Source organism: Entelurus aequoreus, linkage group LG13 (assembly GCF_033978785.1).
Source record: "Entelurus aequoreus isolate RoL-2023_Sb linkage group LG13, RoL_Eaeq_v1.1, whole genome shotgun sequence".
NCBI classification, from domain to species: Eukaryota; Metazoa; Chordata; class Actinopteri; order Syngnathiformes; family Syngnathidae; genus Entelurus; species Entelurus aequoreus.
The window spans coordinates 69,115,196-69,141,165 of NC_084743.1; the positions used below are offsets into that span (position 1 = coordinate 69,115,196).

Sequence of the window (25,970 nt, forward strand, 5' to 3'; positions counted from 1 at the left end):
GGGTATAAGTTATTTTTTGGTTGTTCTGTGTATTTTTTTTTTTACATTTACTGAGTCATGTTAGAGTGCCTGCTGATCACGAAACACTGCAGGAATGTAGCAGCAGAGTGCATCAAATATGGCCGCAAAATTATATTTTCACAAAATAAAATCATGCTTGGTTTATTTCCTCAGAAAACTAACGTCAAAATGACAGCAATTACATGCATCTGGGCACACGTCCTTGGTAGCAGTCATGGCATCTGTTTTTTAGTCGGCCATACTCTCTTTATACACCACTGACATCCAGGTGACATCACTGACACCTAGTGACCAATGTACAGTAATACATATCACAACTGCTTTAAAAAAAACACCACCATAGATTTAAATTGAACAAATAAGATTCAATTATGAAAAGCTTTAGTCAAAGACAGCCTTTGTGCATTAACCTCTGCTTGTAAAACTATGAATATACTCTCTGAAAAGTTTTGGGTTAACATTTTTTAATGTCTTACGGTATAATTTGATTTGTTTCCTATGGTAAATATTGTGTTTTTTGTATAATTTTGTAAGACACTAATTTATGGTTTTCTCTATCAGACTAGTAACTTGAAATATTTCCACACTACCGGTCAAAAGTTTTAGAACACCTAATTACAGCAGTATGTATGTGCAAACATTTTAGTGGTACTATGAATGTAACCGTTACTTTTACATCCTTTGCTGCTAATGTTGTTGCTATAATAACAGTGACAGTTGCCTTTACAATGTTACACAACCGCAATGGATTTGAAATAAATAATCAATAAAGAAATCAGCATTTGATTGAAGTGTTGAGTTTCAACTTAAATAAAGATGTTTGACAAACATACTGTATGTAATTTAAAAATTACAACTACAGGTACATTATGTAGATAACATCCAGTTGCATTTTCAGTGATTAGACTGACAACTTACAAAATACAAAAGTATTCGCAGCGCTTCACTTTTTCCACATTTTATTATGTTACAGCTGTATTCTAAAATGGAATATGTTCATTTTTGTCCTCAAAATTCTACACACAATACCCGATAATGACAATGTGAAAAAGTAGTTTTGTTTTTTTTAATTGAAAATGTCTTTAAAAATAACTTTTAAAAAAATCACAACCAACATGGTCAATACTTTGATGTACCTCTGGCAGCAATTACAACCTTGAGTCTTTTTGAATACGATGCCACAAGCTTGGCACACCAATCTTTGCGGCACCTCTCAAACTCCATCAGGTTGGATTAAAAATGTTCATCCTGGATGTCTCTGCACATTGCTGCATTCTTCTTGATCTAGTCAGGGATTTGCTGAATTTAAACAAATTGACATTAGGGGGTGTTTTTCTGTAGAATTTTGAGGACAAAATAAAACTATTCCATTTTGGAATAAGGTTGTAACATAACAAAATGCGGCCCTGCGATGAGGTGGCAAATTGTCCGGGGTGTACCCCGCCTTCCGCCCGAATGCAGCTGGGATAGGCTACAGCTCCAGCCACCCCCGAAAATGATTTTCAAGTGTTAAAATGGATGGTTATATTTTCAGTGAGTGTTTGGGAACAATTAATGTTATCATGTATCTGTAGCTTCAATTCCTAAATGGTAAGTTACATCATTTGTCACAGCTCCTAAATTAAAGTTGAAAATCACTTTTATTTATTGAATGATTTCCAATACGCTGTGGCCTACTGTAAAAGCAAAAGCCTTAAAAAAAAAACTGTCACTGTTCCAACTATTTGTGGACCTTACTAGCTGGGTTTACAAAAAATTGGAAGTACCAGTAAAATATTTGGGATGTACATACAGTACAGGCGAAAAGTTTGGACACATCTTCTCATTTCATTGTGTTTTCTTTATTTGACTATTTACGATGTAGATTGTCACTGAAGGTATCAAAACTGTGACACCTGACACAAAGGGTGGCTATTTTGAAGAAACTAGAATATACAATATGTTTTATACATAACTCCACATGTGTTCATTCACAGTTTTGATGCCTTCAGTGACTATCTACAATGTAAATAGTCATGAAAATAAAGAAAACGCATTGAATGAGAAGGTGTGTCCAAACTTTTGGTCTGTACTGTACACGAAGTGTTCTAAAACATTTGACCCGTTAGTGTTTATCATATATCATATCACTTTCTGAAATGAGTGACAAAAAGTATAGAACTTTTCCAGTATGGTCCATTTTAAAACCTTCAGTGTTCTTTTAGCAAAGCCATTGTTTTGTGTATTTGACATACATATGTTTGAATAGACAGATCTCTCTAACCTTGGAAAAACAGAACCTGTGGTCGTCCTCTTGACTCTGCTTCTGTTGAAGTCGAACAATGAGCTTTTTGACTTGGTCGCCTCGGGACTTTGTGATCAGAGGCTCCGATTCCATGATCTCTTCCAATAACTCATCAGGCTTGGTTCTGCATGATGAATAATACAAGAACAAATTGAACACATTTTTGATACATTTTGGTCTATAAAATATTCTCGACTTTATTAAATTTACATCAACATATGCTAAGCTATTTGAAAAATAAATAGTATCGTACTGTACACAGAAAAAGTGTCCAAAGTGCGGCCGAGGGGTCGCAGCTAATTTAAATAACGGCCTGCAGCTAATTTTTTAACCGCTCGCGGCACATTCTAAAGACGCTATTACAAAAAACCCCAAAGTGGAATAAAACAGCAAACAGGTGAAATGTAATGAGAAAAAGTTGCAATGTTGACTCCAATAACAAAAAGCTTCCATGCAGGCTGTTTTTTCTTTAAAACTTTTCATTGCTCAAAAAAAAACATTATGAATCAAAATCCATCCATTTTCTACCGCTTGTCCCGTTCGGGTTCGCGAGGGTGCTGGAGCCTATCTCAGCTGCTCTTGGAGAATGATTGTCCTATTGAAGGCTCCAATTAATTCACATCAAATGTTCACATTTTAAATTTGTTAGGGAGGTATGGGGGGAGATTGCATATTGTGTGTTTTCTGTAAAAAGTTTCCTATGTCAAAAAGGGCATAAAACAAAAAATAAAAACGTATACTCAGACAGATCTGAAATTGATTTAGATATTTAAGCGTTGAAAGTTTTAAAAATAATAATAATAATAATGTATGACTTATAGTTAACACTTTAATTGGGGCTCTTTTGGATCCTGAGAATTTTTGTGGGATTGTTTTAACTTTTTAAAATAATACTGAATCAAAATCAATGCTGTTATGAATCATTGACCTATTTAAGGCTACAATTATTATTTGGGGTGGGGGGGGGGGTCAAATTTGGTGTTATTGACATTAAAAAAAGCGGATTTTCTTTAACAAAACGGGCATGGAACATTAAAAATAAAACTTTATATTGACATGTATAGATCTGAAGTTGATCAAGAGATTTAAGCATTGAAAAAAATAATAATATGACTTACTTTCCCGGACCAAACTTGAGAGGAGCCCGAGAAGGTTAAAAAAAACAAAACCCTGTTCATTGTATTGGTTTGGAAAATGTAAAATATCAAAATGGACCCCGCTTGTTTAAATTGTTCAATGTGTGGCCCTCTAGAAAAAGTTTGGACACCTCTGGTATAGAGCTTTTGTGTGAAGAGAAAAATTCATAGTTGTTAGTCTTATATCTAATACAATAATAATAATAGTAATAAATTAGTAATAAATTAATAGTAATAAATTACATTAATTTATACGGTATTTCCATCCATCCATTTCCTACCGCTTGTCCCTTAATCAATCTAAATATACCACAGTACAGTATAGTCTAAAACCAGTGCCACCAACTTACTTTAGCGTCAAATCCAAAAGGTCGATGGATTTAGTCCTCAAGAAGCCTCTTGTTTCATATTCCAGGATAATACCTGATGGCAAAAAAAGGACATAAAGGAAGTCAAGTAACAGAACGCATCAACTGACGTTAAAGGATGCTAACTAGCGTTAGCAATAGCGGACGTTTGCTAGCCGACAAATTCGTGTGTTTTGGGGACATTCTCCACGAAAGCACCAACTCGGCGCGTTTTTGTCATGTGTCATACCTGGTGGATAATATCTGAGAAGAAACCTCTTGAGTCTCATTTTGTGGTAAAAGGTCTGCGGCGAACTTTCTCCAAAAACAAACCGTTGCTATGGTAACAGGCGGACGGACGAGCGCGAGCCGGAAGTACGACGCATGCGTAGTCGGAAGCAAACACATCTCGGGTGACGTAAGGATAACCCCAGGCAAGGTTATTTTTAATCACATTTGTGTCCTGCTTTTTGATAATCCATGATATCAGTAGGATGTTTTTTTTTTAGATTACTAGGAATAATTGTAATAAATGTCAAAGTTTGACATGGTAGTGTTATTAAAGGCAGCACTATCCTTGGCTTTCCTAACAGGTGAAAGTCTAAGACCATAAAGTGAGACATGCACATCGTACTCTTTAGTTAGTCGAGCTACTGATGAACTGACTGAGGAAGTGTGTCAGGTGCCTGGAAAAAGACGACAACTTGGACAGTTTTTTTGTTTTTTTTGCAGGGGGTGACAAAGATGGGGTGCTGGGCCAGGCTGAAGTCCTCTGACTGGGCTTATCCCACTGCAGTCCTGGCATTCTATGGATTTTTTGCCAACTGCAGAATCGCAGAGCCTTTCCTCACTCCGTACTTAATTGGGCCTCATAAGAACATCTCTGAGGAAGTGGTAAGGACTGATGGATGACCTCTGTCACATCTGTTTTGCAGCACTGTGCCTCAAATGAATTGTTTTGTCTTTAGGTGACAAACTACCTTTTCCCCATCTGGACGTACTCCTACCTGGCCTTCCTTTTCCCAGTCTTCCTACTGACGGACCTCCTGAGGCACAAGCCGCTCATTGTGCTGCAGGGATTCTTCCTGCTCGTCAATTATGTCCTGCTCTGCTTTGTCCCGGGACTGCCTGCCATGGTCTTCCTTGAGGTCCACCAAAAAAGCCTGCTAACAAATATCCTAATAGGAGCCAGTGTCCTCTGCAAGTCCAAAACTGTGATATGTGTGTGTGTGATGTGTATATATATATATATATATATCCATCCATCCATCCATCCATCTTCTTCCGCTTATCCGAGGTCGGGTCGCGGGGGCATATATATATATATATATATATATATATATATATATATATATATATATATATATATATATATATATATATATATATATATATATATATATATATATATATATACACACACATACAGTATATACTTTTTTTTTTTTTCATGAAATGTGTAAAGAAATAGAAAAACAATTATCCACAGCAGTGGACGCTGGGCCGCCTTCCCATTCACACTGTAAAACAACAGCCGCAGATTTTACGGTAAAAAAATAACTAAAACTGTCAGCTTAGTCTCCAGAATTTCATTGTAAAATATGTGGTGCTGTTTTTCCATTTACAGTAATGGACTGTAAAACTGACCGTAGAATTTACATTAAAAAAATGGACAGTCAGTTGCCAAAAAAACAACAACAGTGGTACTGTTTGTCCATTTACAGTAATGTAATTTGAAAACTCTTTTTGTTATGGTAAAAAAGCCAGAATTTTACTGTAAAGGTACAGTTGTTTTTTTTACAGTAATGCACTGTAAAACAACCATTGTTTTAACGGTTAAGAAAAAATAGTTCAGTCGCCAGAATTTTACTGTAAAAATAAAATTATTAGCATTTCTCCATTTACAGTAATGCGCTGTAAAAGCATTGGCCGTAGATTTCACGATTAAAAAAAACTGCAGTCAGTCACGAGAATTTCGCTGTTTTTCCCCATTTACAGTAATGCACGGTAAAAACAACAGTAGATTTTACGTTAAAAAAAATGTTTATCATAAAAATAAAAGTGTTGGTTTTTCCAATTACATTAATACACTGTAGAAACGACTGTACTGTGGGGGGGAAATGGCAGCTCAGTTGCCAAACCTATCTTGAATATAAAAGTGGTACCATTTTTCCATTTACAGTCACGCACTGTCAAAACAACAGTAAAAACTGGAATCTTGGTTACCAGAGTTTTACAAAAAAATAGTGGTACTGTTTTTTCCCATTTACAGTAATGCATTGTAAAAAACGTATATTTATGGAAAAAAAAAAACTGGCAGCTCAATCGCCAGAATTTTACTATAAAAGCTAAAGCAGTACAGTTGTATTTACAGTAATGCAAATTCAGTACAAACAACAAGAGTTTTTATGTCGCCAGAGTTTTACTGTAAAAATAAAAATAGTAACATTGTTCCCATTTACAGTAATGCACGGCAAAAATAGATTACAGTAAGAAAAAAAACTGGCAGCTCATTTGTCAGATTGTTACTGTAAAAGTAACAGCAGTACAGTTTTTCCATTTACAGTAATCTACTGTAAAACGACCATAGATTTTACGTTAAACTCGCAGCTCAGTTGCCAGAATTTCATCGTAACAATGACAGTATTACCGTGTTTCCATGTACAGTAATGCACTGTAAAAACGACCCTAGATTTTAAGGGGGGGGGGGGGGGGGAGTGTCAGGTCTGTTGCCAGAATTTTACCTTAGAAATAAAAGTATTGTTTTACAATTTACAGTAATACAACCACCGTTTTTAGTTACAAAAGACAATTCTACCGTGAACTAACAGTACCCTTTTTCCATTTACAGTAATGCACTGTAATAATGACTGCAGATTTGACAGTTTTAAAAAGGCAGCTCAGTTGCCAGAATTTTATCGTAAAAAAATAAGAGGTACAGTTTTCTGTTTACAGCAATGTACTGTAAAAACAACGACCATAGATTTTACGTTAGTCTGGTAGTTTAGTTGCCAGAACATTACTGTAAAAATAACAGCTGTACCATTGTTCCATTTATTGTTATGCATTGTAAAAACGACCCAAGATTTTACGAGAAAAAAACTGACAGATCATTGGCCAGAATTTTACCATAAAAACAAAAGTGGTATAGTTTTTTAATTTACAGTAATGCACTGTAAAAACGACCAGTTTTTACAGTAAAAATAAAGGCAGCTCAAACGCCAGGATACAGTGGCACCCTTTTTCCATTTACAGTAATGCACTGTAAAAATGACTGTAGGTTATACTGTAAAAACTAACAAAACAGGAGCTCTGTTGCCAGAATTTTAGTATAAAAAAAAAATCAAATGCTCAAGGATTTATTGTTTGGGTTATGAACTGAAGCCTTTCCTTTCCCTGACAGATTAGCTATGCGGTTGTGACAGCCTCAGACGTGGCCTACTTTTCCTACATTTACAGCATCATTCCCATGGAGAATTACCAAAGAGCCACCGGTTACCTCCGAAGCGCTGTGCTTTTTGGGTACACATTTGGTGCCGGCCTGGGTCAAATTCTCATCTCACTGGCAGGTGGGGCTCTCAAATCTGGCAATGAACAGGACTAAAAATATGGCAGATTGTGTCTTTCAGCATGCAACTGCAAAGAGAATTACAAAAGATGTCCTGAACGCTTTGGAATTTTGAGTAGGCTGTGTGAAAAGTGTGATTTCTCACCAACAGGTCTAGACTACTTCCACATCAATGCCATCACTCTGGGCGTCGTAAGCGTGGCTTTTCTCCTCTCCTTCTGGTTGCCAAAGCCCAAGAGGAGCATGTTCTTCAAAGGGAGGAAGGCTGTGGCTTTGGGCCAAAAGTCACAGCAGACGAGGCCGGTGGGAGCGGCTGATGAAACGGTGTCGGACGCTGGCTCCGGGAAACGGAAGATGGAGCATAACGACAGCACTGGCTGGTGCGGCGGGGAAAATATTGTCAATGCGGGTCATTTACTTTGGCAAAGCTTCAGGGAGTCGTACTCCTCCAGGCATGTTCTTCTGTTCTTTGTCCATCCACACCTACATGCACATGTCAATTTAAAGCCAACTACATTTTCTATCATGTGAATTAATAACTATCATTTCTTGTCTTAATGCTACATTTGCAGGCATTTGATCTACTGGTCCCTTTGGTGGGCTCTGGCCACAGCTGGGTATACACAAATCATGAACTACATCCAACTAATGTGGGACCACATTGAACCATCTGCCACATCATCCGTCTACAACGGAGGTGTAGAAGCCGCATGTTCTCTTGTTGGTGAGACTGCTTGAAGTAATGTTTTAATTATTGGATGAATATATGATTTAATATACTGCCAGAAAGGTCAGTGATGTAACAATATGTTTACTTCTTTAGAATCGTGTGCATCATACGGAGAGTTTTTTCATAGTTTAGTTACATTTTGAGAGGGAGAAGAGTACCGAATTCGGTTCTTTTTTTTATAAGGCAACGACCAAATTTAAAAAATCAAACTGTGCAATAGTGCGATACCTTTGTTGCACGCAACTCAAAAACATGGCGGGCAAACAAGCCCTCAAGCAGCACTCAGAGCGGCCTTAGCCAAACTGCCGCGAGGTAATGTTGCAGTTTTCCATGCCAACACAGCAAGCATGCCCGATAGAAAACACTCAAAGGCTCCACTTTTCTAAACGCGCTCGCTCAATGCTAATTTACATTGCATTTGACGTAGACATGCTACCAATAAGTATTAGCGATTTTTACACCTCTAAATTTGCTAATAAAAACTACAACTCTGGCCTTGTTCACACTGCAGGTCAATTCAGATTTTTTTGCCCAAAAACACACCTGTGTATCGGACTTTTTCATGTCCGTGTGAACAGTGCAAATCCGAATTCCTCATATCCGACCCAGGCCTGTTTCGTATGTGGATAAAAATGTTGTATATATATGCGATGCGTCCTCAATGTGAACGCTTCCTCGCTCAGGTCGCATTCATCCGACCACAGCGTCATCAAAAAGCAGTAAGTGTCATAATTATTCACCAAAATAGACTGTTACAAAATATTTGACAACGGAGGAGAAAACCGATGAAAATAATTTGTTTTAGGAATTGACGTCTTCGACTGCTCCCCCAAGCGAACATCGAAGCAAATTATCCCGTAAAACCATACTTGCCAACCTTGAGACCTCCAATATCGGGAGGTGGGGGGGGGGGGGGGCATGGTTATTTACAGCTAGAATTCACCAACTCGAGTATTTCATATATATTTCATACATATATATATATATATATATATATATATATATATATATATATATATATATATATATATATATATATATATATATATACATACATATATATATATATATATATATATATATATATATATATATATATATATACATATATATATACACACATATATATATATATATGTATGAAATACTTGACTTTCAGTGAATTCTAGCTATATATTTGTTTTAATTTATTTTATTTTATTTACATAGAAAAAAAAAAAAAATACTTGAATTTCAGTGTTCCAGTGGTTATCCATTAGATGGCAGTATTGTCCTGTTTAACTTCTCCGTTCATGATGAGTATATCATTTCGACCGCCATGTCTGTAATTTCCTCGTTCTTCTGCTTCGTCTCCTTGTTGTGTGTGCAGTTGTGCACTCTATAAAAGCCCTAGATGTTATGACGTCTTTGGGCAGGCAAGCTGTTTATTTTGTGGGAAAGCGGACGTGAGAACAGGCTGTCCCCACTCAGTCTCAGGTCCGCATTGAGCTGGAGGGGGCGTGGCCTCCACCTCCGGCTGAATACCGGGAGTTTGTCGGGAGAAAATCTCTGCCGGGAGTTTGTCGGGAGAGGCGCTGAATATCGGGATTCTCCCGCTAAAAACGGGAGGGTTGGCAAGTATGCGTAAAACTGCCAGAGCCGAAATACTTGTCCTCTTCCTTATTAATCTTCTACGCACAAAAATTCGGGTTTTGAATGCACAAAATCCTTGAAATTGCCACAAAATGTGCCAGTACAGAGACCGACTCGAGTTCTAAGAGTTGAAGCCATTTTTACTTACGTAAACAGTGCGTGCGACGTCATGACGTCAGATCTGCATGCGGGTCAGATTGCATATACAGTACATTAGAAATCACTTTTTTTTGTAACGTGAACGGCCACTAAAAAGATCGGATTTGACCAAAAATTCGGAATTGGACATCCGACCCTGCAGTCTGAACATAGCCTAAAATGCAATATAATCAAATAAGTACAATATTTACACTGCAAACACTTTGTAGGACTCCGCTAAGACTGGATTCAGCTAAATGACAAAGACTACTTCCTGATGACAAAAACACACAGTGTAGTCTATACACTACTGCCATCTAACGTCTTGGAATTGCAACTGCATGCAAAGTCAACTGTATAATACTTGCAAATGGGACTTAGAAGTGTTCATCAGCACACTGGTAAATGTCAATTTAAAACAAATCAACATTTATTAACTCATGAACACACACACAGAAGTACCGACAATTGGTACAATATCGATTCAAATGTGAAAGCTACCCATCCCTTGAAAGAGTGCAGTTGGACACTTGCATGTCACTTAAAGCCAAAATACAACAAACTTAAGACTTTGATGCACAAACATATGTTCCATGCATATCAAAAAATTAGGTGACAGGTCCACTAGAGTGAACGACCTGCATTAGAAGTTTTAAAGAACAAAAATAAGTATGTTTTCAATTTTCTTCAAAAATGTTCACATATTACACTATTGTTAAATGTATTATAAAAGCATCAAGCCTTTGGACTTCAAAACTAACAATTTTGAAATGAGATGGCACTGATATTTACATTTTTATTTTAATATTTATATCTACATCCTATTTGCACTAGAGGATCACATTACATTTTTCTGTTAATAATCTATTCATGTTAACCTATGCTATTTATTACCTACTTTAGTTATATCTAATTTTGTTTATATTATTGTGTACATACTATTGTTCTTCTGGTTGTCATTGGGCTGAACCTGGGACCTTGGCTACTAATCTCATGTGTGCTGGTATGACAATAAAGTTCCTTGAATCATTGAAATATTGCCGCAATCTTTTTAGTATAAGTACCGGTAAATTTACACACTAACAAAAAAATAATAGAATTAGTAGGCAATGATGCAGATTAAGTATTTTCAAAAAAACAACAAATTCACTTTAATATTATAAATGGCAGTTAAAATTTAGCCAGCGCTGCAAATGTCCAATTTAGTGGACACATTATCACTCAGATCATAAAATCCATATTCAGAAATTTTACTAATTGTTTTTAGGGATGTCCGATAATGGCTTTATGCCGATATCCGATATTCCGATATTGTCCAACTCTTTAATTACCGATACCGATATCAACCGATACCGATATCAACCGATATATGCAGTCGTGGAATTAACACATTATTATGCCTAATTTGGACAACCAGGTATGGTGAAGATAAGGTACTTTTTAAAAAAATTAGTAAAATAAGATAAATTAATTAAAAACATTTTCTTGAATAAAAAAGAAAGTACAACAATATAAAAACAGTTACATAGAAACTAGTAATGAATGAAAATTAGTAAAATTAACTGTTAAAGGTTAGTACTATTAGTGGACCAGCAGCACGCACAATCATGTGTGCTTACGGACTGTATCCCTTGCAGACTGTATTGATATATAATGTAGGAACCAGAATATTAATAACAGAAAGAAACAACCCTTTTGTGTGAATGAGTGTAAATGGGGGAGGGAGGTTTTTTGAGTTGGTGCACTAATTTTAAGTGTATCTTGTGTTTTTTATGTTGATTTATTAAAAAAATAAAAATAAAAAAAACGATACCGATAATTAAAAAAACGATACCGATAATTTCCGATATTACATTTTAACGCATATATCGGCCGATAATATCGGCAGGCCGATAATATCGGCAGGCCGATATTATCGGACATCTCCAATTGTTTTGCTCCATAGGTTTTTGATGTTTTTATACCTACAAGGCTCTCCTAGAATAGTGGGAGTGGACAGATAATCCCCCCCAAGTACTTCTGTCTGCCATTTTTTCCCAGGTTTTTTTTTGCAGTTACATCATCAGTGGGTGGCAGTGTATGGGAAGACATGAGCGCATTGACATTAAAGTGGAACTGCACTTTTTTGGGGAATTTTGCCTATCATACACAATCTTTATGTTTTTTCTGTTTATTATGCATTCTAAATCGTAACATCCAGCAAACACTAGGTGGCTAACAAAACAGCTAACGGGAGTGCACTTTTATTGGTATACTAACCAAGCCGTGTATTTATCAGGTGCTGCGGCGGCTTTGTCAGTCAGTCACATCAAGGTGAACTGGACCGTGTGGGGAGAGTTGGCGCTGGGCGTGTTTTCAGCCATCGGAGCAGGCGCCGTGTTTCTCACAGCGCTCACCAGCAACATCTGGGCCTGCTATGCTGGCTACGCGCTGTTCAAATCCTGCTACATGCTCCTCATCACCGTCACCACGTAGGTTTCACTGCAGGGGGAAGAGTCGCTTAATCCGAACATAAAACATTGTGTTCCATTCAGATTTCAGATTGCTGCCAACCTCTCCTTGGAATGTTACGCTCTGACGTTTGGGATCAACACGTTTGTGGCACTGGTGCTGCAGACCGTCATGACGCTTATTTTTGTCGATGAAGCTACGTTAGGGGTGGACATTGTGACGCAGGTATGTGCAAACATCTTCAGGCAGGGTCACTGGCATGAACACAAGGTTGTTCAGGGCCACAGGTCAATTTAGGCATACCTTTTTTTTATTTCTTCCAATAACAAAGAGGGCTCATTTTGGAAACAATCAAACCTTAGCAATATTAAAGACCGAAATGGGGCCTCAACATGTTTTAAGAGTGGTGCTAAAGGTCGGAAAAAGACTACTTTTTCATTCAATAATGGTGGTGTGGTTCAATTGTGTTTAGTTCCATTTGTTGTCTATAACCCTTCAAGGGACAAATGCTAACTTTTTTGTCCTCAGTACATTTTTGCTGTATTTTGGCCCTACATGATTAACTAACTACATGATTTTTTTAAGATGTTTTTTTCATGTTAAATTTAAAAAAATCAATGTCCAGTTTATTCACAGGCACACTGGTAGTTAGTTATTTGACAATACCCCAAAGCCAAACGGGACATATAAATATTATCTTTCAAACGGGCATAAACACAATTTGGATTCATATGGTTTTCAGCTTCTATTTTTTTGCTCAAATCTCTCAGTGAACTTCATCCCTATAGAAAAATACCAAAAGGGTTTTTTGTTTTAACCCTTAAAAGGCCTTTTAATCAAATTATGTCACACTTTTCAATCTGTATGAATGTGCGTTTAACATTTATTTTATTATTTATTTTAATTAAATTCACAAATGTATCTTAAAAAACAACAAAACATCTACGTAATTAATAAGAAACAAATAAATGTGGTGTACGTCTGAAAAGGAGCAGGACGAAGCAAATTGCCCTGCTCCATCACTCAGATAATCTGATTCTCTTCGCCTATTGCTCCGAAAACAGCAAAAACTCAACTCTGTGAAAGAAACAACACGAATATGGCTCCCTGCTCTTCGTACAATATTCTAAAGTTAAAGTTAAAAGTTAAAGTGCCAATGATTGTCACACACACACTAGGTGTGGTGAAATTATTCTCTGCATTTGACCCATCACCCTTGATCACCCCCTGGGAGGTGAGGGGAGCAGTGGGCAGCAGCGGTGGCCACGCCCGGGAATCATTTTGGTGATTTAACCCCCAATTCCATCCCTTGATGCTGAGTGACAAGCAGGGAGATAATGGGTCCTATTTTTATAGTCTTTGGTATGACTCGGCCGAGGTTTGAACTCACAACCTACCGATCTCAGGGCGGACACTCTAACCACTAGGTCACTGAGTAGGTAGTTCTCATGGATAGATTGGCGCTATTAGAGGACCGTGTCCGCCAGTTAGAGCAGAGTAATTTTGTAACTTTAGACGCTGCGGACACATCTGCTAGCATTAGCTGTAGCGAGCTGACTAGCCCAGTTTGTAGCAGCCCTAAGCGGCCTACAAGCCACGGTGAACCGGTTAAGACGCATAATAGATTTAGCCCTTTAGCTAGTCCTACACCCCAGTCTACCGGATACCGCACCCTAGTCATACGGGACTCCATCACCCGGAACATACAGCTTAGTAAACCAGCCATAATTAAGTGTATTCCCGGGGCCTGAGCACCCAACATTGAAGCGAGTCTTAGGGAACTGACTCGCAACAGGCCTAGTAAACACGTACGACAGGCTAATTGCACCACTAGCTACGCAAACATAGTTGTATACGTCGGCTCCAATGACACTAGGAAGAGACAGTCAGTGTTTACAAAGAGGAACACAGCTCAGACTTGTAATCTCTAGAAAGATGTCTTGGCATCGAGTTCTTGTCTCTGGCCACCTGCCTGCAAGAGGCAATGAGCGATATAGCAGATTAGTCTCGCTTAACAAGTGGCTGGCTAAGACTAACATTTATTGATAATTGGCCCTCTTTCTGGGTTAAACCAGGTTTGCTGAGGAGGGACGGCCTTCACCCTAACCGGAAGGGCGTCATCATTCTTTCCAAAAATATAGATTAATATTTGAGTCACACTTGACAAACTACACTAGAGCAGGCTCAGACATAGGCAATTACAGTGTCTGTTAGCCCGGGAGAGGGGTCAGTTAAGCTAGAACTAACCAGTGCCAGGCTGGAAAATTCCTGCACACACAGCATTTCTCGTAGAATAATGCATAACTCACATGATGTTTTTTCTGTAGTGACTGTGCCAGAGGTGGACATGCATTCTACTGAGGTGGCCAATTATGACACGTTAAATCTATCGCAGCACCAAGCGAATCTCAAAATCCTCATCACATCAATTCCTAGATGTGATCTAAATTATTTAAGGCAAATTGCGCAAAATAAACGTAACGTTATTAATATCAGTACTACGGATACTATTAACAAAAATGCCTCAAAACAGCCCACTTCCTACAACATGGGCTTTTTAAACATCAGATCATGGTCTCCCAAAACTTTGTTAATGAGGGCATTAGAGACAACAACCTTAACATCATAGGTCAGTGAAACTTAGCTAAAACCAGATGATTTTTTTCCGCTTAACGAGGCATCTCCTAACTATAAAAGTACACATATTGCCTGTCCCCTTAAAAAGGGTGGAGGGGTCACACTAATATCCAATGAAAACTTTGACCTAAACCTTAAGTAATAAATACTAAGTCATTTAAAGGCCTACTGAAACCCACTACTACCGACCACGCAGTCTGATAGTTTATATATCAATGATGAAATCTTAACATTGCAACACATGCCAATACGGCCGGGTTAACTTATAAAGTGACATTTAAAATTTCCCGGGAAATATCCGGCTGAAACGTCGCGGTATGATGACGTATGCGCGTGATGAAGTCAGTTTAACGGAAGTTATGGTACCCCGTAGAATCCTATACAAAAAGCTCTGTTTTCATTTCATAATTCCACAGTATTCTGGACATCTTTTGCAATTTGTTTAATGAACAATGAAGGCTGCAAAGAAGACAGTTGTAGGTGGGATCGGTGTATTAGCAGCGGACTACAGCAACACAACCAGGAAGACTTTGTTGGAGAGCAGACGCGCTAGCCGCCGACCTCACCTTGACTACCTACGTCTCCGGGCCGCCAAACGCATCGGGTGAAGTCCTTCGTCCTTCCGCCGATCGCTGGAACGCAGGTGAGCACGGGTGTTGATGAGCAGATGAGGGCTGGCTGGCGTAGGTGGAGAGCTAATGTTTTTAGCATAGCTCTGTGCGGTCCGGTTGCTAAGTTAGCTTCAATGGCGTCGTTAGCACAGCATTGTTAACCTTCGCCAGCCTGGAAAGCATTAACCGTGTATTTACATGTCCACGGTTTAATAGTATTGTTGATTTTCTATCTATCCTTCCAGTCAGGGGTTTATTTTTTTTGTTTCTATATGCAGTTAAAGCACGATGCTATCACGTTAGCTCGTAGCTAAAGCATTTCGCCGATGTATTGTCGTGGAGATAAAAGGCACTGAATGTCCATTTCGCGTTCTCGACTCTCATTTTCAAGAGGATATAGTATCCGAGGTGGTTTAAAATACAAATCCGTGATCCACAATAGAAAAAGGAGAAAGTGTGGAATCCAATGAGTCAGCTTGTACCTAAGTTACGGTCAGAGCGGAAAAAAATATGTATTTCACTGTATTCTAGTCCGTCACTCTAACGTTCCTCGTCCACGAATCTTTCATCCTCGCACAAATTAATGGGGTAATCGTCCGAATCGCTCTAGCTGCGTTGAAAACAATAGGAAAATATGAGGGAGTGAACAACTGACAACGTCACGCTACTTCCGGTAGGGGCAAGGTTTTTTTTATCAGAGACCAAAAGTTGCGAACTTTATCGACGTTGTTCTATACTAAATCCTTTCAGCAAAAATATGGCAATATCGCAAAATGATCAAGTATGACACATAGAATGGATCTGCTATTCCCGTTTAAATGAAAAAAATTTAATTTCAGTAGGCCTTTAAGGTGCTTACTATGAGGTCTGTCACACCGCTGCCTCTCCATCTGGCTGTTATCTATCGCCCACTTGGGCCCTACTCACACTTTATAAGTGAATTCTAAGAATTTGTCGCTGATCTAGTGATGCACGCAGATAATATAATTATAATGGGGGATTTCAATATCCATATGAATACCCTGTCAGACCCTTCGTGGGTGGCGCTCCAGACTATAATTGATAGCTGTGGTCTTACACAAATAATAAATTAACCCACACCTCGCAACGGTATTACGATAGACCTAGTCCTCTTCCGGGGTGTCACCACCTACAAATGTATGGTACTCCCTTACATTAAAGTATTGTCCAATCACTACCTTATCAAATTTGAAGTTCTGACTCATTGTCAACAAGCTACTAATAACCAATGCTTTAGCAGCCGCCACATTAATGCGATCACAACTACGACTCTAGCTGGCCTACTGCCTTTGGTAATGGCACCATTCCCAAATTATGTGGGCTCAATCAATAACCTCACTAACAACTTTAACGATGCCCTGCGCAATGCCATTGATAGAAAATAGCACCGCTAAGGCTAAAAAAAGCCCCTAAAAGGTGCAGCCCTTGGTTTACAGAACAAACCAGAGCTCTTAAACTATCATGTAGAAAGCTGGAAGGCAGAATGGCGTGCGACTAAACTTGAGGTTTTCCATCAAGCATGGAGTGGTAGTTTAATAACTTAAAAACACACGCTTACCTTAGCTAAAATTAATTACTACTCCAATCTCACCTGCTTCAATAAAAACAACCCTCAATGTTTGTTCAATACAGTAGTATCGCTAACCCAACAAAGTACTCCTCTCAGTAGCTCCACCCACTCGGCTGATGACTTTATGAAATTCCAACTGGGTTCTATTAATGCAGATACGAATGTATGTACGACGGATATTGCCCTCCAAAATAATCTCTCTCTTTTTGAAGAAATAACATTCCAGGGACTCCTGCGACTTGTAAATGGGACAAAACAAACATATTTACTTAACCCACTTCCTGGAAACTTATCAAGGAGCTGTTTGTAATATTAGGATTATTAACTTATCACTTTCCTCTGGTACTGTTCCCCTAGCATTAAAAAAGGCGGTTATTTATCCTCTGCTCAAAAGACCTAACCTCGATCCTGACCTCATGGTAAATTACCAGCCAGGAAGTCTCACCTTCCCTTTATCTCGAAAATCCTTGAAAAATTGCTGCACAGCAGCTAAATGAACAAGCGTCTAACAATCTCTGCGAACCCTTTCAGTCCAGTTTCAGGGCAAATTACTCTACGGAAACAGCCCTCGCAAAAATGACTAATGATCTATTGCTAACTATGGAGGCTGATGAGTCATCCATGTTGCTGCTACTTGATCTTGGTGCTGCTTTCGATACCTTCCATCATAACATTCCATTAGAATGTATCAAAACACGTACTGGTATGTCAGACTTAGCCTTTCCTTGACTCCTATCTTACTGACAGGATGCAGTGCATCTCTTATAACATTGTGACCTCGGAGTATGTTAAGGTAACGTGCGGAGTTCCACAGGTTTTGGTTCTTGGCCCTGCACTCTTCAGCAACTACATGCTGCCGCTAGGTGACTTGCAAATACGGTTAGTTTTCACTGTTATGCTGATGACACCCAACTTTACATGTTCCTAGAGCTAACCAACACGCCAGATTTTAGTCACCTAAAGGTGTCTAAAGGAAATCAAACAATGGATGTTCACCAACTTTTTGCAACTTAACGCTAAGACAACAGAAATGCTGATTAACGGTCCTGCTAGACACCGGCACTTATTTAATAATATCATCTTAACATTTGACAACAAAACAATTACACAAAGCGACTAAGTAAAGAATGTAGATATTATCTTCAACTCAAATAAACTCAAACACAACTCTCTCATTCGAGTCACACTTTAAGAGTGTTACTAGAACAGTCTTTTTTCATCTCGGTAATATATCTAAAAAGTGTCCCATTTTGTCCACTACAGACACTGAGATCATTATTCATGCATTCGTTACGTCTTGTCTCGATTACTGTAACATATTTTTTTTCGAGTCTCCTTATATTAAGCATTAAAAGATTACAGTTGGTGAGACAGGAGCTACGATTCGATTAAAAATCGATAATTGATGCATCTTTAATTTATTGATGCAGTTTTACATTTCTTCTAGCTTCAGAAAACAAGTGTTTATCACTTGCAACTTTAAAAAAAAACGATTAATTTCGAATAAGAAACAGTTTAATTAATTCCCACATTTATTAAATGAATGAAAATGTGTGCAAAACTGGACCATAAGTGCCCTAAAATAAAAGGAGCTGGTCAGATCTCTCGGTGAGGTGGCTCGCTGCCAGTTATTAAGTTATTTTACTAATTAAAACATGGAATTATTTGATCTAAAAGGGTTCAAAGGGTCACAATTTAAAGAAAATGTACATGTTTGATATTTTTGTTTCAGGCTTAAATTTGAGCAAAAAAACTAAAAAAATAATCGGAATGTTTTTACGCCCTTCAAAAACGGACTTTTATGTCCTGTTTGACTTTGAAAAAAATTTATAAATATTTTTTGATGTATTAATATGACTTATTGTGCAATTTTTTCAGATTCATATTTATAATAGTTTTGTATTTTGTTTGGGTTTGAGGTTTAGTCTTTATTTAATTCAAGTTTATTAGATTTTCTTTTTATTGGTTCTGTTGCTACAATAGCCCTTCAAATAAAGAGATTAATTCAGTTAGCTTTATCATGCAGCATATATAAATGTGTGTTTGATATTAACAACATGAATCATTTGGTAATCGTTTTAGGGCCAAATAGATAATGGAAATTGGACTTCGATCGGTAGGTCGTGAGTTGAAACCCCGGCCGAGTCATACCAAAGACTATAAAAAAATGTTACCCATTACCTCCCTGCTTGGCACTCAGAATCAAGGGTTGGAATTGGGGGTTAAATCACCAAAATGATTTCCGAGCGCGGCCACCGCTGCTGCTCACCTCACCTCCCAGGGGCTGGTCAAATGCAGAGTGTAATTTCACCACACCTAGTGTGTGTGTGTGACTATCAGTGGTACTTTAACTTTAATTCTAATATCTTGATAAAGAGATGCTTGGCTTCCCCAACCCAAAATGAAAGCAGTTGATGTGGACATAGTGACACCTAGCGGCTGTCATTCAGCATTGCACAGTGTGAAAACTGCAACACAAATGAATTCTTGTTCTTTTCTCTCCAGTTCATCATCTATGGGAGCTACCACGCTGCCATCTCTGCGCTCTTTATGATTCGAGGGGTCTACACCGTTTGTGCAACGCCTAGCTCTCCAGGACCATCAGATATGGAAAAAGAGCGTGATGACACTGCAGAGGTCATCTATGCTGAATCTTTCTGAGCAAGAACAAGCAGTATTTAATAAGTATACCTTGGACTTTGGGGTATCGTCATCAAAAGGGGTCGTATTATGATTTTTTTTTTTCTACATTTGAAACACTTCATTGTGGGCTACTTAATATGCAATGGTGGTTCTTGGTGGACAATTTGCATAGATTTTGTTTTACAGACCTATTTGTAAGCCATATTTTTGCTCCCTATGAAAACAAGCTGTTTTGAGATGCAAATGAACCCCTCCCCCCCAGCTCAGTGAGCATTCGTCCCCACCCAGCAGAAATGCTTTGTAGTTTTTTAGCTTTCTTGCTTTTATTGTGCACTTTGGACATCAATGACCGGCACCAGCCATTTGTTTTGAGTGACTTTCACCACAACATCCCAGATGATATAGCAAGATCAACGGGCTCGCCGTGTTTTATTAACTGCACGATAAGCAGACTATTAGGGGTGTCAAAAATCGATTTTCGAATGAATCGCGATTCATACTGGTAACGATTCTTATTCGATTGAAAAAAAATCGTTTTTTAACAATTTTTTTTCAAATCCGTCTTATCCAGACGCTCAGGCCTGTCATATTGTTGATGTAGGTGCCCATATCGGGTGTACAGATTTACTTTACTAAAGAGAAGTGAAGTGTGGGATACTTCTCTTGTTGCCTTATTTGTTTTTGACTTTTTTTTTAAAATGTTTGGGTAGAATTTTATTAAACAAAACCAGTTTTCTTTTAAGTAATATATACAATTATTTCATGGAGGAATGTAGTTAATCATAGAACTGGCACCCATCCATCTTCTTCCGCTTATCCGAGGTCGGGTCGCGGGTGCAGCAGCCTAAGCAGGTAAGCCCAGACTTCCCTCTCCCCAGCCACTTCGTCCAGCTCTTCCCGGGGGATCCCCAGCCGTTCCCAGGCCAGCCGGGAGACATAGTTTTCCCAACGTGTCGTGGGTCTTCCCCGTGGCCTCCTACCGGCCGGACGTGCCCTAAACACCTCCCTAGGGAGGCGTTCGGGTGGCATCCTGACCACATGCCCGAACCACCGCATCTGGCTCCTCTCGATGTGGAGGAGCAGTGGCTTTACTTTGAGCTACCCCCGGATAGCAGAGCTTCTCACCCTATCTCTAAGGGAGAGCCCCCGCCACCCGGCGGAGGAAACTCATTTCGGCCGCTTGTACGCGTGATCTTGTCCGTGATCTTGTCCTTGCACTTAGGCGTGGAGACTGTTTCTACAAACATTTGTGAAAGAATGACTTCCAGCATGGAACTGTCATAGGATGCCACCTGTGCAACCAATCCAGTCGTGAAATTTCCTCGCTCCTAAATATTCCAAAGTCAACTGTCGGCTTTATTATAAGAAAATGGAAGAGTTTGGGAACAACGGCAACTCAGCCACCAAGTGGTAGGCCACGTAAACTGACAGAGAGGGGTCAGCGGATGCTGAAGCTCATAGTGCAAAGACTTTCTGCAGTCAGTTGCTACATAGCTCCAAACACAGCGGGAGCGGATTTAAAGCACAACAATAAAGGACACGCATACAGTACATGAGTACTGGGGTCCCTGCTCTATCCCTGTGTTAATTTGGGGGTCTTTGACCTGGAAAACTAACTGGACAAAACATGGTCATGAGTTGTATGCAGAGGTGGGTAGTAACACGCTACATTTACTCCGGTTACATCTACTTGAGTAACTTTTGGGATAAATTGTACTTCGAAGAGTAGTTTTAATGCAACATACTTTTACTTGAGGTATTTTTATAGAGAAGAAACGCTACTTTTACTCCGCTCCATTTAACTACATTCAGCTCGCTACTCGCTACTGATTTTTATCGATCTGTTAACGCACGCTTTGTTTGTTTTGGTTTGTCAGACAGACCTTCAAAGTAGGATCTATCGCATGCCTGCGTTTCACCAATCAAATACAGTCACTGGTGACGTTTGACTCCGTTTCACCAATCAAACAGAGCGGTCATGGGACCGCCTGGTCATGTGACCGCCGCGGAAACATAAAGTTTCAGCGGCAAAACAACAAGCTTAAAGGCCTACTGAAACCCACTACTACTGACCACGCAGTCTGATAGTTTATATATCAATGATGAAATCTTAACATTGCAACACATGCCAATACGGCCGGGTTAAGTTATAAAGTGGAATTTTAAATTTCCCGCTTAACTTCCGGTTGAAAACGTCTATGTATGATGACGTATGCGCGTGACGTCAATCGTTGAAACGGAAGTATTCGGACACCATTGTATCCAATACAAAAAGCTCTGTTTTCATCGCAAAATTCCACAGTATTCTGGACATCTGTGTTGGTGAATCTTTTGCAATTTGTTTAATGAACAATGAAGACTGCAAAGAAGAAAGTTGTAGGTGGGATCGGTGTATTAGCAGCTGGCTGCAGCAACACAACCAGGAGGACTTTGACTTGGATAGCAGACGCGCTATCCGACGCTAGCCGCCGACCGCATCGATGATTGGGTAAAGACCTTCGTCGCTCCGTCGATCGCTGGAACGCAGGTGAGCACGGGTGTTGATGAGCAGATGAGGGCTGGCGTAGGTGGAGCGCTAATGTTTTTATCATAGCTCTGACGAGGTCCCATAGCTAAGTTAGCTTCGATGGCGTCGTTAGCAACAGCATTGTTAAGCTTCGCCAGGCTGGAAAGCATTAAGCGTGTAGTTACAGGTCCATGGTTTAATAGTATTGTTGATTTTCTGTCTATCCTTCCAGTCAGGGGTTTATTTCTTTTGTTTCTATCTGCAGTTAAGCCCGATGCTATCACGTTAGCTCCGTAGCTAAAGTGCTTCGCCGATGTATTGTCGTGGAGATAAAAGTCACTGTGAATGTCCATTTCGCGTTCTCGACTCTCATTTTCAAGAGGATATAGTATCCGAGGTGGTTTAAAATACAAATCCGTGATCCACAATAGAAAAAGGAGCCTTTCAACCTGCGACGTCATGCTACTTCCGGTATAGGCAAGGCTTTTTTTTTATCAGCGACCAAAAGTTGCGAACTTTATCGTCGATGTTCTCTACTAAATCCTTTCAGCAAAAATGTGGCAATATCGTGAAATGATCAAGTATGACACATAGAATGGATCTGCTATCCCTGTTTAAATAAAAAAAAAAAATTTCAGTAGGCCTTTAAGCTTACATGAACTCAACGTCAAATTTGAGGAAGCACATTGCGGTAAGTAACATTAGTAGATATTTTGGCTCTCACCGTAGGCTGATGTTAGCTTCCCTGCTATGAATCACTGTCAAATGTACATCGTGTGGGGACATTTATTAACGCACTGCAGCCTCATAGAGAGACAATACACACACACACACACACACACACACACACACACACACACACACACACACACACACACACACACACACACATGCACAGAAACACCAATAGTGCACAGTGTGTTCCCAGGTGCAGCCCACACCTATCAGTTTATGGTTAGCGTAAAGGCTAACTTGTAATTTTTCTTTGTAATCTCTGCCTACTGAGCCTATGGTGCTGTTAAGTTATTGTGGCTCTATTTGCCTTAATTTTTTAATGTTAATGTATTATTAATATATATTATTGTTTTAGTTGCTTAAGAGATATTCCTGGCTCTGAATTTGCTCATTGCTAATTTTATGTTTTTGTGCATTTAATAATAATAATGGATTTTATATTGGTTGCCGTCATCATTAAACAAACTGGTTACTCATCAGTTACTCAGTACATGAGTAGCTTTTTCACAACATATTTTTTACTTTTACTCAAGTAAATATTTGGGTGACTACTCCTTACTTTTACTTGAGTAATAAATCTCTAAAGTAACAGTACTCTTACTTGAGTACAATTTCTGGCTACTCTACCCACCTCTGGTTGTATGTTTTAGCTGCACATATGCTAACTTTAGCCCCGCTATAAATTCATAAGTGACCATAAAATGTGAATCGTTCGTGGTCCACAACATAATACCTTCATATATGAGAAATTACTCACCAGGTACTCATTACTTTAGTAAATGTTTCACTCTTACTCACAGAAAGTGAACAAATAAAAGTCCCACGCACCTTTAATGGCACAGCTAATCAGACGAGGTGGAGTCCAGGTGGTGCGTTCACGGGACTGCTGGCAGTGGGATATTTTTCATTTACTTAAATCTACCCTGTTACACAAAAATGCTCGTAAAAGAAGGTTACTTTGTGTAAGTGTCATATATTTCATATTTTCCTAGTATTATATTTGCAGCGATCTTGGGTGGTACACAACGATGCTCAGAGGCACTTTGGCTTGCAAGGAACCTGACCTGACGAACAATAAACTCAACACTAATGATGTGCGATACCACTGATTCTCTGGGTAAAATTCAAGCTGGTGTCGGCGATACCGATCCGATACCGATACTTTGTGCAAATATGCGTAATGTGTCTGGTAAAATTTAATAAGTAGTGTATTTCAATTTTCTGCTCTTGGGGAATCATCGTCAAACGCTAAAAAAATAACAGGGAGAAACAAATAATAGCATAATTCTGCACTAAATGTGGTATCTTAATGAAATTAAACTCTGTATGTAGTATCTCCAAATAGCCTACAATAAAAGTATACATGCACTTGTGGTTTTATAATAGAGTGACTCATTTTATTTGCCAGCAATTTTCTTGCTTGCGCATTAACTAGACTGAAGAAAAAGTAGTTCCCGCCAATTGTGTTTCATTTAGACAAGATCTGTTTCTTTACAATATGTACCTGTTAATGATATACAGCAGGGGTGTCAAACGTACGGCCCGCGGCCTGGATCACGCCCGCGAGCAGGTTTTATCTGGCCCGCGGGATGAGTTTGCCAAGAATAAAAATTTGCCTACATTTTTTAATCAAATAAACCTTTGTTCTAAATGTGTCCACTAGATGTCACAATAGCAATTCTTGGCATCTTTGTAGATTATGCTACATATGTAAAAACAAAAAAATAAACCACATGATGTTAGTGCACGAGTCGAGGAAAATGAGCAAACTACAAATAACATACTCTCATTTGATTTTGATATTATTTTTTTTATCATGAGGTAGAATACTATTAACCACAACATGTAAGTGTAAAAAAACAAAACATGATTTGTACAAAATCCAAAACCAGTGAAGTTGCCACGTTGTTTAATTTGTCAATAAAAACAGAATACAATAATTTGCAAATCCTATGAAAACTTATATTCAATTGAATAAACTGCAAAGACAAGATATATGTTTGAACTCAAACGTAATTTTTTTTGCAAATAATTATTAACCTAGAATTTAATGGCAGCAAAACATTGCAAAAAAGTTGGCACAGGGGCAATTTTACCACTGTGTTACATGGCCTTTCCTTTTAACAACACTCAGTAAACGTTTGGGAACTGAGGAGACCAATTTTTGAAGCTTTTCAGGTGGAATTCTTTCCCATTCTTGCTTGATGTACAGCTTAAGATGTTCAATAGTCCTGAGTCTCCGTTGTGGTATTTTAGAATTCATATTGTGCCACACATTTTCAATAGGAGACTGGTCTGGACTACAGGCAGGCCAGTCTAGTACCCGCACTCTTTTACTATGAAGCCACGCTGTTGTAACACGTAGCTTGGCATTGTCTTCCGAAATAAACAGGGGCGTCCATGATAACGTTGCTTGGATGGCAACATATGTTGCTCCAAAACCTGTATGTACCTTTCAGCATTAATGGTGCCTTCACAGATGTGTAAGTTACCCATGCCTTGGGCACTAATACACCCCCATACCATCACAGATGCTGGTTTTTCAACTTTGCACCTATAGCAATCCAGATGGTTCTTTTCCTCTTTGTTCCGGAGTACACGACATCCACAGTTTCCCAAAGAAATTTGAAATGTGGACTAGTCAGACTACAGAACACTTTTCCAATTTGCATCAGTCCATCTTAGATGAGCTCGGGCCCAGCAAAGCTGGCAGCGTTTCTGGGTGTTGTTGATAAATGGCTTTGGCATTCTATGCATAGTATAGTTTTAACTTGCACTTACAGATGTAGCGACAAACTGTAGTTACTGACAGTGGTTTTCTGAAGTGTTCCTGAGCCCATGTGGTGATATCCTTTACACACTGATTTTGGTTTTTAATGCAATACCGCCTGAGGGATCCAAGGTCACGGGCATTCAATGTTACGTGCAGTGATTTCTCCA

The 25,970-nt window shown here is 38.9% G+C and overlaps 2 protein-coding genes across 13 annotated transcripts in view; one reads left to right on the forward strand and one right to left on the reverse strand.

Annotated features, from left to right (window-relative positions):
* Positions 1 to 23,904, reverse strand: part of daw1 (dynein assembly factor with WDR repeat domains 1) — a 55,966-nt gene extending 32,062 nt beyond the window's left edge. For 3 of the 12 annotated variants that reach the window (XR_009828391.1, XM_062068315.1, XM_062068313.1), the window contains exons 1-3: positions 4,039 to 4,167; positions 3,792 to 3,864; positions 2,285 to 2,429 (exon numbers count right to left, since the gene is read on the reverse strand). Coding sequence is in view for 11 of the 12 variants with exons in the window: in XM_062068315.1 (XP_061924299.1) it covers positions 2,285 to 2,429; positions 3,792 to 3,864; positions 4,039 to 4,078 (258 nt within the window). In the remaining variant the exon portion in view is untranslated. Of the gene's footprint in view, positions 1 to 2,284; positions 2,430 to 3,791; positions 3,865 to 4,038; positions 4,168 to 7,287; positions 7,425 to 7,501; positions 7,840 to 12,115; positions 12,338 to 12,409; positions 12,524 to 23,787 lie in introns of those variants that run through there. The other 9 variants (XM_062068317.1, XM_062068319.1, XM_062068316.1 and 6 more) reach the window with 9 other exon arrangements.
* On the forward strand, positions 4,533 to 19,815 carry slc19a3b (solute carrier family 19 member 3b). The gene is made up of 8 exons (XM_062068326.1): positions 4,533 to 4,682; positions 4,757 to 4,936; positions 7,192 to 7,357; positions 7,508 to 7,808; positions 7,929 to 8,080; positions 12,135 to 12,327; positions 12,391 to 12,532; positions 19,652 to 19,815. Exons 1-8 carry the CDS (start codon positions 4,533 to 4,535, stop codon positions 19,805 to 19,807), a joined length of 1,440 nt encoding a protein of 479 aa, XP_061924310.1. The 3' UTR covers positions 19,808 to 19,815.
* Positions 23,905 to 25,970: the final 2,066 nt, after the last annotated feature.

What these genes read in the sequence shown, in the direction of transcription:
- slc19a3b (XM_062068326.1), top strand. Translation starts at nt 4,533, where the DNA reads ATGGGGTGCTGGGCCAGGCTGAAGTCCTCTGACTGGGCTTATCCCACT. An exon ending in AATTCTCATCTCACTGGCAG is followed by an intron (nt 7,358 to 7,507) that starts GTGGGGCTCTCA and finishes TCTCACCAACAG; the next exon opens with GTCTAGACTACTTCCACATC. An exon ending in CTCCTCATCACCGTCACCAC is followed by an intron (nt 12,328 to 12,390) that starts GTAGGTTTCACT and finishes TGTTCCATTCAG; the next exon opens with ATTTCAGATTGCTGCCAACC.